This window comes from Xiphophorus maculatus, chromosome 1 (genome assembly GCF_002775205.1).
Source record: "Xiphophorus maculatus strain JP 163 A chromosome 1, X_maculatus-5.0-male, whole genome shotgun sequence".
Lineage (NCBI taxonomy): Eukaryota > Metazoa > Chordata > Actinopteri > Cyprinodontiformes > Poeciliidae > Xiphophorus > Xiphophorus maculatus.
Window position 1 is genome coordinate 16,414,074 of NC_036443.1, and position 11,277 is coordinate 16,425,350.

Here is an 11,277-nt window from a genome sequence, read left to right on the forward strand (position 1 = left end):
TTTTTGGGGTTTTTTTTATGGTAACAATGAGACACTGCTATTACCTATGTGAGAGGCAATAAAACACACGCAAAAATCTGAGACTGTGGTTGGTTTGGTTGGATGCAGGCTTTACATTTAAAGATTTTTGTATCTTTAAGTAAAATATCCTAACTGCAATGTGTAAAGTGAATACCCTAAATACAGCATTGCTCTCTTAGTACATTAGACCAATAAAAAGAAAACATTTTATATGCAAAAAAAAAAAAAGAAAAAAAAAAATAATACATGATGGCATTTTTTAAGCCATCATGTATGGTACTGCTTCCTCACACTAGTAGCTTCCTGGAGTGTGCTCCAGGAAGCACACTTCCTCCAGGAAGCAGTAAGTTAGATAAGCCCTTAGATAGGGTGCTACTGCAGATCCTTCCTCCCAGCAGGTGTAAGACTTTATAACCTTTTCTAATTTCAATAACATTTCTGTTATTTGTAAAACCCTGTTGTTTGCACAAAGGTTTCTCTTTCTTTGTAAATAGTCTGCTGCTGTTTCTATGCACATCCCTTTTTTTTTTATTTCTAAACTAGTTAGATCAGCTAATTTTCGAACTAAAAAGTAAAGTACTCTGTAGTAAATCAGAGTACTGAGACTACTCTGCAGTAAAGAGTACTTTACTACAGAGTAAAGTAGTACTTTGCTTTTAATCTAAGCATGGTATTGTTTTAGTAATTGCAAAGTATTGTTATTCTTATGTTGTAAATGTCATAGTTCTACATAGACAGAGCTAAAGTGAGCTCTATAAGTCTGCTATTACGCGAACAAATTAGTATGGATGCTCGAACTTTTGGCCTCAACCTCGCACCACTATGAAACCATTAAGTTTATACATTTAAAATTAAACGTCTTTAAATATTTTACGTTCAACTTGACAAAAAAAAAAAAAAAAAAAAGGCCTACATGCCAGCAGACACATCACATTTACGAACCGCTGGTGTGAAGCGTATGTTGTCTCTCCGTCTGGTTATTTTATTACACACTTTGAGAGCGTGGAGCACTGAACCAAAGTTTGGGTCTTTGGTTCCTTTGGTTCTACAATGGAACAAATAAATAAATAAATAAAATAAAAACAAAATAAATGTCTAATCTCCATGAATTAATAGAGCGTATGTGCATGGGCTGTATGTGCTCACCTTCTCCTGAACTCGTCATTATAAATGTCTCTCAGCTGGAGCCTGTCCGTGATGGACGTTCGTTCGGTCTCGTTTAGAAACTCGAAAAAGTCCAGTCCGATTTGGCAAAGTGCGCGTACGCTCATTTTAACCATGATGGCTGATCAAGCGAACACAAAATCTGTCAAGAACGTCCACCGAGTCTCTCTGTATACGGATGTAGATGAACTCATAGAACTGGCAACCGTGAGGAAAAACCCAGAGAGGATTGTTCGCTCTGTTGTTCTTTGACAGTCCGCACGGGCGGTGTCCGGGTGAGTCCAGCGGCACAGAACGACTATTAAAGAACAAGACGAGGCCTAATGCTAAAACAGGCACACCCGAACACTTTCAGAGTGCGGAGAAACGAAACCTAACTTTGTAAACAGCACTGTAAAGTGTGATATCATACAGCAATACATGAAATACCTGTGACCACGTCAGCAACAAGAATCTAATCTATCTATCGAATGTATTTCCATAGATAAATACATCTTGTAGATTCATAGATCGTCAAATGACTTATGAGGGGTTTTAAAAATCCAAAATTCAGTTTCTCTGAATATTTTAACTTTACATAACGCAAATTAAAAATAGAATGTATGATTTCACATTATCACGTGAAAAGCAGCTGATTGCTTTTCACGTCAGTCTCCACAAGGAGCAAGTTCGACTAACTGGAAAGAAGATCACGGGAAAGTTGACTGGAAGGACAACCTGTAGTGGAAAACGTGCACAAGCAGCAGAGATCACGAGAACATTGAAAGAAATGCGAAGCAAAGCCAATTAAAGAGTTTGGAGATTTACCTAGCTTAGCTTTAATCAGGAGATATTGCTTTAACAACCAACACAAAGACATGGACTTCAGCTCATGAGTCAGGGATGAGTCAGGAGAACCTCAGCTGGGCCAGTAAGAAAAAAGTCTGGAGTGTTGCCCAGTGACCAAAAGGTTTTGTTTTCAAAAAATGTATTTCTCAAGTTGGGGTAAAATCTGATTTTTTTATTTTTTTATGTAAAGTGTATATCTCTCTTGTAAGATAAAAAAATGGTTAGTCTCTTCTAAGTCCAGTAAATAGTGATAAGGATAAAAATGGGCATAAGACGGAAAACCAAATTAGTCCAACAGTTTATGCAGAAATAGATTTAGTGAATACTGCACTGATTTCACATTTATTTAATGCTGTATAATACCAGCCAAGGCAAATAACCCATTTTTGTACACTTTTTGTACTCATTAACTACTTTTACAAAAAGACAATAATTGCATAATGCTGAAAATACCCTGACTGTATCTATATGTTATAATAAAATTTGGAGTATTGTTGGGTTATTGCCAGGAACTCTGATGTGATTTAGACACAATCAGCTCCTGAACACAACACGCCTTTGGGTTATTCGAAAAAAAAAAAAAACAAAAAAAAAAGACTGTTGAAAAAACCCATCTTGGCCCTGATGGTTACAATAGAGAGCAAATTAATCACCCTTTGCTTTATTTTAATAAGAGCAAGTCAAATATCTGCTGGGTAAGGAAAGTAAAACATCACTATAGAAACCAGTCAATACAGCTTAAAAAGGGGAGATTTTTACATATTCTAATATGTCACTGAATGGAGATTAAACTATTTCTAAATAAAAAAAATATATGTCCATCTTTGTTTTCTGCACGTATTTTACTTTCGCTTTATATATAATATATATTATGGGGATTTTGGAGTTATACCTTTAGGTAAATGTATTCCCACAAAGAATCTTTCAACATTGTCCACAAATCAAACGGCTTTTTATTATTACTATTTTACGACAGAAAAAAAGAGTAAATTTCCACCAGAAAACGCAGATATTAGGGATTGATCTCAAAATGTCAGAGTTTTTCTTGCATATTTTTGACTTTTGAAGCTCAGAAATTTCTATGTTTTTTTCTACAAAATTTCTGAGATTAATCACAAAATTAATAAAAGTTTCTTGACAGAAATGTACTCTTTTTTTCTACTTTCAATGGCCCTAATACTCTGTCATATTACTTTCATTCACGTTAGTCTATTAAGCCTATACATTTTGAGAAGCGAAATAAGAAGCTAAAATTTTCATTGTGTCTGGAATGTTTCAGAAAACATCTTCGGCACAAGGTTTCCTCAGCAATTAAAAACTGCAGTTTGACTTGTGTTTGTTTTCTATTTCTCCACTAGAGGGAGACACAGACTCATTTTTCCTCAGCATGCGCAGAAGAAGCTTGCTTGTTTTCTAACCTCGATCGTCCCCCTCCTCTTATAAATAAAACAAGTTCAACAAACTGTAAAATAAGCAACCTGTTGTTGATTTGTGAGGCAATTCCCATGTCTATGCTCACATTGTGATGAGAGTCTTCTTTGTCAGATTAATCTTGCTTTGTGCTGTGACAACAGAAAGATTGGAATCTCTAGTTATCAATTATACCAGTTTTTAAGAGATCATAAGATCTTGATTGTTCTCCTAAACAACAGTTATGCCGTATGACAAAAATGTCATATAAGTGTTTTTACAACATCATAGGTGTATTCTATTCAAAGTTAAGTCAATTTAAAAATACTTTATAACATATTTTATAAAGTCATGGATACTTTGGCTCAAATTAGTTTGTTTGTACAACACAGAAAACAATTTTTACTTGAAAGGTAACTAACCTCACAGAGGAAGTTGAAGTTTCTGAACTCTACCTCATTGGTTTGATATTGTCTCGATAACATTTTGTCCTATGTTTAGTCCAGAAATAATGAAAAGTAAACATTAAAATGTTGTTTTTATGCCGACATTTGAAACGTTTAAGCTTAGCATTAGTTTTTAAAGCAAGTAGTTAAGATATGCTATTTGAAGTGAATATTAAAGATGTACTCACTCCTTTCAAATGTCAAGTTGTCTCTAGATTTAAGACATTAGTTTAGAATAATTGATTTCAAACTTTGTTTCACCTTTAGTGAAACCCATATATTGTGCAAATCAATTGAAAACAAGCATGCACGGGGGAAAAATGTTAACTACATAGAAAAAGCTGCAACAATTAGGATGCATGCATAAGCTTGGACCCTCTGGTTTTATACCTTTTTTTATGGCTCCTCTTTAAGACCCAACAGACCCAAAACTTTCAGACTCAGTAGAGAGATTACAATTTTATCATCACAGTGAGTCTAATCTCCAAAACAATAAAATAATGGATTGAACACTGCTGACATAGCTCTAAACCACTGCCACATTTAAAGTGAAGAAATATCAATAAACTATATGTCAATGATAAATTACATGCTTTGTGTTCAAGGACAAATGTGTTAGGAATTGCTTTAATACCAGTGTTGATGTCAAATTTATTTACATCACACTTATTAAACAAACAGGAGTTACTGTACATCAAAAACGAGGAATAAGTAGGATCAAATAAAATCCGACTCACAGCGTAGGTCATAAAACCTAATAAACCGAAGACGTGAAGATTAAAAGTAAAGTGAAATGAGCACAAATGTAATTTTATAGAACCTAAGAAGACAGAATAAGTCTTCCTGGCTAAGTGTGACTTCAAAACTCCTTGGGCTGGGTTTGTTTGACAGAAAATCTTCCGAACAAGTGGAGGTGTTTGTTTACACTGTGTGTGGATCTATTTGTGTGTTTCTGTCTTTCTGTCAATGGGTTTGACCACATCTGAGGTTAAAGCTAAACTCTGTCCACTGGCTAACTCATTAAAATTTTCTTACTGTATCTAATGGGACTCAGGCACAACCTCAGACCCCACACGAATGCCCGCAAGCGGCGCTTGTGTCGCTTTAATGGCACTGTACATATGTACATATTAATTTAATAACACATCCATGCATTTGTGTGTTTTTGTGCATGTGCATTAGTGATCCACAGGGACCAATAAATAGCTTAAATGGCCACAGCTGCGGCACCATGGAAACGGGGTGTTTAAATGGAGGCGCATTACGGGCTAAAGCACAGGGTAATGACCGCTTTGGCTGTCGGAATGCCTTGATCTTATCACCATAGCGAGAGGGGATGCTCCCACTTTCTGATGGTCTAATAGCCCCGACTCTCTAATAGACAGGCTGCCCGGGCCACTGAGGTCATCCGGAAACATAGAGACCTGGGAGCAAAAGCTCACCATAACTGAGTGCAATTCTCTGGTGAAAGTCCATTGTGGCTAAAATATCGGGGAGAGGTAATGTTTTACTTTTGCAATTTGAATACAATAGTTGCCATCTTTTTTGTTTTTCCTTTTTTGCTTGAAAATGTCAACGCACGTGTGAATTTTAACTCCGGCCTATTCATTCACGTTTCTTTTGCAAAACTCGTAAGACGGTCTTTGATAGTGTAGGTGTGTGTGTGTGTGTGTGTGTGTGTGTGTGTCGGGGTGGAGGTGTGCGAGTGAATGCTGCTCTTTATCTCAGTCAATGAGTGAGTGGAGGCCGGTTATAAGGCCATCTGTCCCTCTCAGACACCTCATCCATCTCTGTCGCTGCTAGTGCAGCCACTGCACATACACATATGCACTGAAATGATCTCCTGTTGTTGAATACAGTATCTCAGGTCTAAATGGTCGTACTTAGCGTGGAGACGACTGACGTAGATTAGTGCATCTGCATCAAACGCAATTTTGTTGCGTTATCTTTCAGCCAAGATAGGCCACCAGACAGCTCGCGTGTACTGAAGTGTCCCATTGAGTTTGCTGAAGTGGACTTGTCTCGTCCAATCACGAGCCAGAAGCCTCTCACATCTCACTCGTGGCTGAATCCAGACACTAGGGAAGTGGTCAAACTCAACTCACCTTTCTCACACCGAAGTCGAGTAGAAATAATTAAGCAGGGAAAAGGATACTTCTGATATGCGGGACTTGGGCAACCACCCAGAGCAGCATCTTGTACGGGGGCAACATATCAGGATATTTTGAGGTGTTTGTAGTGTTAGCAATAAGAAATTACAGACAGTTGCAGCGATTGCTGCTGGAAATGACTTAGTTAACAATCCCTCAGAGTCAAACAGCATTTTATTTAATGTCGTCACCACAACAAACAGATCAAGTCTATCAGGTAAAAAGTAACTCTTGTTTTAAGTCAAAAAGGCAGGTTGTGCCTGCATATTATTTACTGCAGTTCACAACCTTGAAGCGTCTTGTTTCAATAGTGACGTCTTGTTTTGCTTTTTTTTTTAGGATCAAACTAACCTACATCTACTCAATAATTTTCTGTAACCATTTTGTCCGGTGCAGAGTTGATGGGAGGAGCTTGCATTGGGGCATTTGTCCTGCAGTCAGTGAGCAGCAGGCCGGGTTCACATGGAACTGGTCACCAGTCCATCAAAGATACACAACTATTCACATGATTTTTTAACTTAATTATCAGTTCTCAAACAAACAAATTGTTACACGGTCAGTATCTGATCTAACACAATAGACTACATAATTTTGTCCACCAAAAGGTTGGGTAAGGAACAATCAAGTCTGCACCTGCAAGCATATTAAAAAAACAAAACAAATAGGTGAAATGACAACAGAAACACTTACTGACAAAATACAAACAGCACACACAAGTCTAAGTGTAAAGAAATAAGAAAACACACAGAAAAAGAGAAACAGTGACTCTAGAACAACACATGCATAAATACTGATGTATGTGTGATGGATGTACAGAGGAGAGATGAAGGGAGAAAGATGGCGACCAGGATGCAGATGATAAAGGTGTATGTTTGTCTCGCCTATGGTGCTTATTTGCATTTTTGGCAGGACGCACAGAATGCTGAAACTGAGAATGGTGAAACTGAAGAGTTTGTGCTAAGTGTAACAGCTGTAACTTATAAAATCTGGCAGGGCACGTTCCTGAAGCTCCTCGGCGAGTTTGTGTGAGGACAAAGACTCACGTTTTCCGTCTGCTTGAGCTGGAAAGCGCTTCTTTTTCAAAACCGCTTGTGACTGTTCTCTGTTTCTTCTCTTTGGTGAACTACTGTCGATATTACCTCCCTTGAGTAGCAGCAGGACTAGATAGCAAAGAAAAATGAGGTGGATGGAGGTTGTGAAGGAAGGTCACATGATGTCTTTCTTGTGTGAAGCGCAAAGGCTCCATGCAGCTTTGTTAGACGTCTGATACTGAGGAATTGAGTTAATTAAAAAAATTAATATCTAAATGTGAAATCTTTCAAGTATGCCTTTCACTTCATCACTCTTTTTAGTCTAAATTAAAGAATTGGAAAGCATTCTACAGCAGCTTATACTGCCAGAACCGCCCAGCACACACACACACCCACACGCCTCCACGCCCGCACATGCACACACACGAAACAATAATAAAAAAAAAAACACCTTCAAAATCGCCTTCCCTTTCAATGTATGGCTCCATCAGATTGGATGTTCCTCTGGCTGTTGTTGTTGTATGTGATTGGGTTCTCTGTTGGGTAAACAGCTGTTGGTGTGTGCTTTGGTGTCTGATAAACACATTAGACTGATGTTTATTCTTGTCCAAACTATCCCATTTCAAACACTTGACAGATGTGGCGCTCTGAGCCAATAGTAAAAATGGGAGCGTCACTTCAGAACAGTGAAAGAGCCCAGAGAGAACGGGATCATCTTAAGCACTCGCATTTTACCTCAACATGAAACACGCAACAGTCCTGTTTACATGCTACATATCATTTGTGAGCAAAATTAGGGCAAGCAGTCAAGTAATTAAACATTTCCACGTCTAATCTTGTTGTTTTAATCTCTGGGGAAGGAAATTACGTGAAACAAGATGAAATGAAAGCCTGGCTGACCACCACATTAGAGTACATTAAAATCTAGTCGAACCCCACTTGGACTGTCTTTGACATTAGAGAAAGAAAGTTTGTCACACGTCATTATCAACTTTCAGATGTCTGAGGGGTTTCCTGCATGTTCAGCCCACTCAGGTCACCCCACAACATCTCAGTGAGTTCAAATCAAATCTGGGATTTTATCCAACATTTTTTAGTTTTTACACAGTAATGGTGGATTTACTTTCATGTTTTGGGCTATTGTGTTGCAGGGTCAATTCTCCATCACGTTTAATGTTTTTTTATTTTTATTTTTTATGGTCTCATATTTTTCTCAGGTACTCGCTGATACACGGTAGAATATACTGTAGGTTAAATGGAGGTGAGCTGCAACAAAGCATTACCAAACTGTAAGGCCTCAACCTAAATGCTTCACAACTGGCAATAAGATAATTTCCTGGAATGCTGTTTTGATTTACATTAAATCAAAACAGCCTCATGGTGCCCACAAATATATTTCACTTTCAATTAATCAGAGTCACCCTGTCTTAGTAGTCACCCATTTCTGTATTTAGGTCCCTGTTCTCAGTCATTTCTCACTGGAGTCTCTCCTATTGATTTACCACATCTGCCCAAGCCCCTGATCCCTCTTGTGTTACATCATTTGCCATATGTTTCAATTCTTTTGCTTCCTTTGTTGATCCTTTATGTAAGTATTGGGGTCTTTATTTTATTTGATCAATATTTGGTTTACCTTGATTAACACGTGGTCATGGTTTACCTTTCTCCTCCACTCTCTCTCTTGGTGGGTTTCCTCTGAAGGAACATTTTTGGGAGCCAGGCTAGGATTTTGGAGTTAGTGTTCCTCCCCTGGAATTTCCGATGCATGAACCAGGACCAAGTCAGACATAAAGTGGCTTAAATCTATTGTAAGAATCAATCAATCAATCAATCAAATTTGATTTGTATAGCACATTTCAGCAGCAAGGCATTTCAAAGTGCTTTACATCATATCAAAGAATAAGAATAGCCCTTGTAGGGAACTAGGACCTTTTTGTTGGACTCTAAGCTAATAATTTAACTTTAAAGTAGAATTGATTAATATCCTCAGAGTTTGATCTCAGTCATCTCCCAGTTCATCTTCGTCCTCTGTAGTTCATATTATGTTGACTTTAAATTACAAAGCAAGAAGTCTGCATTTTCTTTTTTCCAACCACAAATTCAGCCGCCTATGCGGAATATAAAAATGTTTGACAGAATTAGAATTTTTGGACAATCCAACAACCTGAGTGAAAATACTCTGAAACCGACATAATTGTGTCTGACTGTAATCTCTCTTTCCTCTTCTCCTAAAGTTGGGAATCTGCATCATCGCAGTTCATTCAAAATCCATTCTAAACATATATTTCCACCCTTTTTAGTTTTGCACTCTGTGCACTCTGTGGTTATTGATGTGTACCAACCTGAATAAATACTGTATTCGTCTGAGTTTACCATTTTTAATCACATTTTGGCTCCATTGTTGGAGTGGGCAGAGATCAGGTGGAAGCCGCAGTCCGGAATCAGAGAACGTTATCTACAAAAACGGAATGCTGATCTGCAGCCTAGAAGACAAGAACGATATGGGAAATCAAATTCCAACCCAAAAATATGCAGAAACCAATCATGCTCACCCCTCTAGATAGACTTCTGTGTTTTATATAAATTGAAGATACAATTATCTTCTGTACGTCACCTTAGATACTGACAGAACCTCGCTTTAAGTAGTCTGAGATATTCCTCTAACTTTGAAGTATCTGTATTTGAATGGGGATATCTTTGAATCAGCATAAACATTGCACAAACAGCGCTTTAAAACCAACCAAAACATATCGCATGAGTGATTTATAGTACTTCCGCGCCATATATGTGCAATCTGGCAAGCACATCTACGTTTCTCCCTCCTCCACATTCTCTGCACAAGAGGAGCAAATCTCCCTTCTGAGGGGGATGAAAACAGTGTCAGAAGTTGGCTGTAGTAACTGAAAGAAACTTGGATGCAAAATGTTATTGCCAAAACAATGCGTGTCTCCACTGCTCAGTTTAATGCAGTGTAACTGAAACAGCGCAGTTCATTCAGACATTGGGACACCGCTGCAATTCATTTGCTTCCCTTTTCCACAAAGCTCTTCTCTCTGGTGTTTGTTTTGCACTTCTGTCATTTGCGTGGTTGTGCCATCTTTCCTATGCACTTTAAAGAATTAGCCCTTGCATTATTACTACGAAAGATGATTTTTCTAACTTCATCATTTTTTTCTTGTGATTTTAAGTTGGTTTCCGTTTACAGTATTTTCTGTAGTATCTACAGCGTTTGCTTTCAGTCACAGTTTGAAAAAAATACCATGCAATCAAAAGAATTAGCATCATTTCTGGGTTCTGGATTCAGTTCTTTTCAAGAAGGACAATCGAACACAGCCTATGTAGAGATGTAGCAAATTATACTTGCGCTTAAAGGACGTATTTGTGAAGTGCGCGACTGACAGATCTTGTGTTAACATGTGTTCCTTAGAGTTGCTGATGTTTCTTGTTCAGTAACATTCTCAAAGAAATTTCTGAGGCCTTCACAGAACAGTTCTATATACATGATTAAATTATACATGTGTTTACAAATTATATGGCTGCTTAAGATGAATTGTAGTGCTGTACTTATTTAGGGGTACCAGAGTAAAGGGGCTGAACTCGAAGGGAGACAACAAATTTCCGACTTTGCATTTATCATTTTTGTATCACATACAATTCCAATAAATTGCACAGAATTTAGCTAGTTGTTGACTTACTTTTGCAAATATTCTGAATCCATGAGATCTGGGCTCCACATTTGGGTCTTAGAACCTCTTAGAACACAACTAAACTTTTACAAAAGCACTACTATCAATGATTGAATTATCTTTTCTAAAGACAGCGAGAGGCTGGAGCATAAACACGTCTCTCTGAACACACAGAGGGACAGATGAGTTCCCTTCTGTTGTTTTAGTTAGCGCAGTACTTTATTGTAAAACTGAAATGATATTGTTCCAGTGGCAGCTTGGTGTAAATGTTTTCCACGCTGGATTCAGCCATATCATTCCGAGCGCTCGCTGTGTTTACCACTGTTTACCGAGCGACTCAGGCTACTGTACTGTGTCCTTACTCATGATGTACAGCGTTGCTGCCTGTTACAACACGAAGCCTAGTCAAAAGAAACAATTACTACTCCTGGCTGTATGTGAAAACATATTAAGACATAAGGACCATCCCGAGGTTTACGGTGCCAAATATATACTCTGTAGCAATAAAAACCAGAGAAAGCTGCACCTCGAAACACAAACA

The 11,277-nt window shown here is 37.9% G+C and overlaps 1 protein-coding gene across 1 annotated transcript in view; it reads right to left on the reverse strand.

Moving 5' to 3' along the window:
- The window catches only part of mov10 (Mov10 RISC complex RNA helicase), a 17,146-nt gene extending 15,684 nt beyond the window's left edge, over positions 1-1,462 (reverse strand). The window contains exons 1-2 of the mRNA XM_023332767.1: positions 1,168-1,462; positions 964-1,066 (exon numbers count right to left, since the gene is read on the reverse strand). Coding sequence (XP_023188535.1) covers positions 964-1,066; positions 1,168-1,301 — 237 coding nt within the window. The 5' untranslated portion in view covers positions 1,302-1,462. The remainder of the gene's footprint in view (positions 1-963; positions 1,067-1,167) is intronic.
- Positions 1,463-11,277: the final 9,815 nt, after the last annotated feature.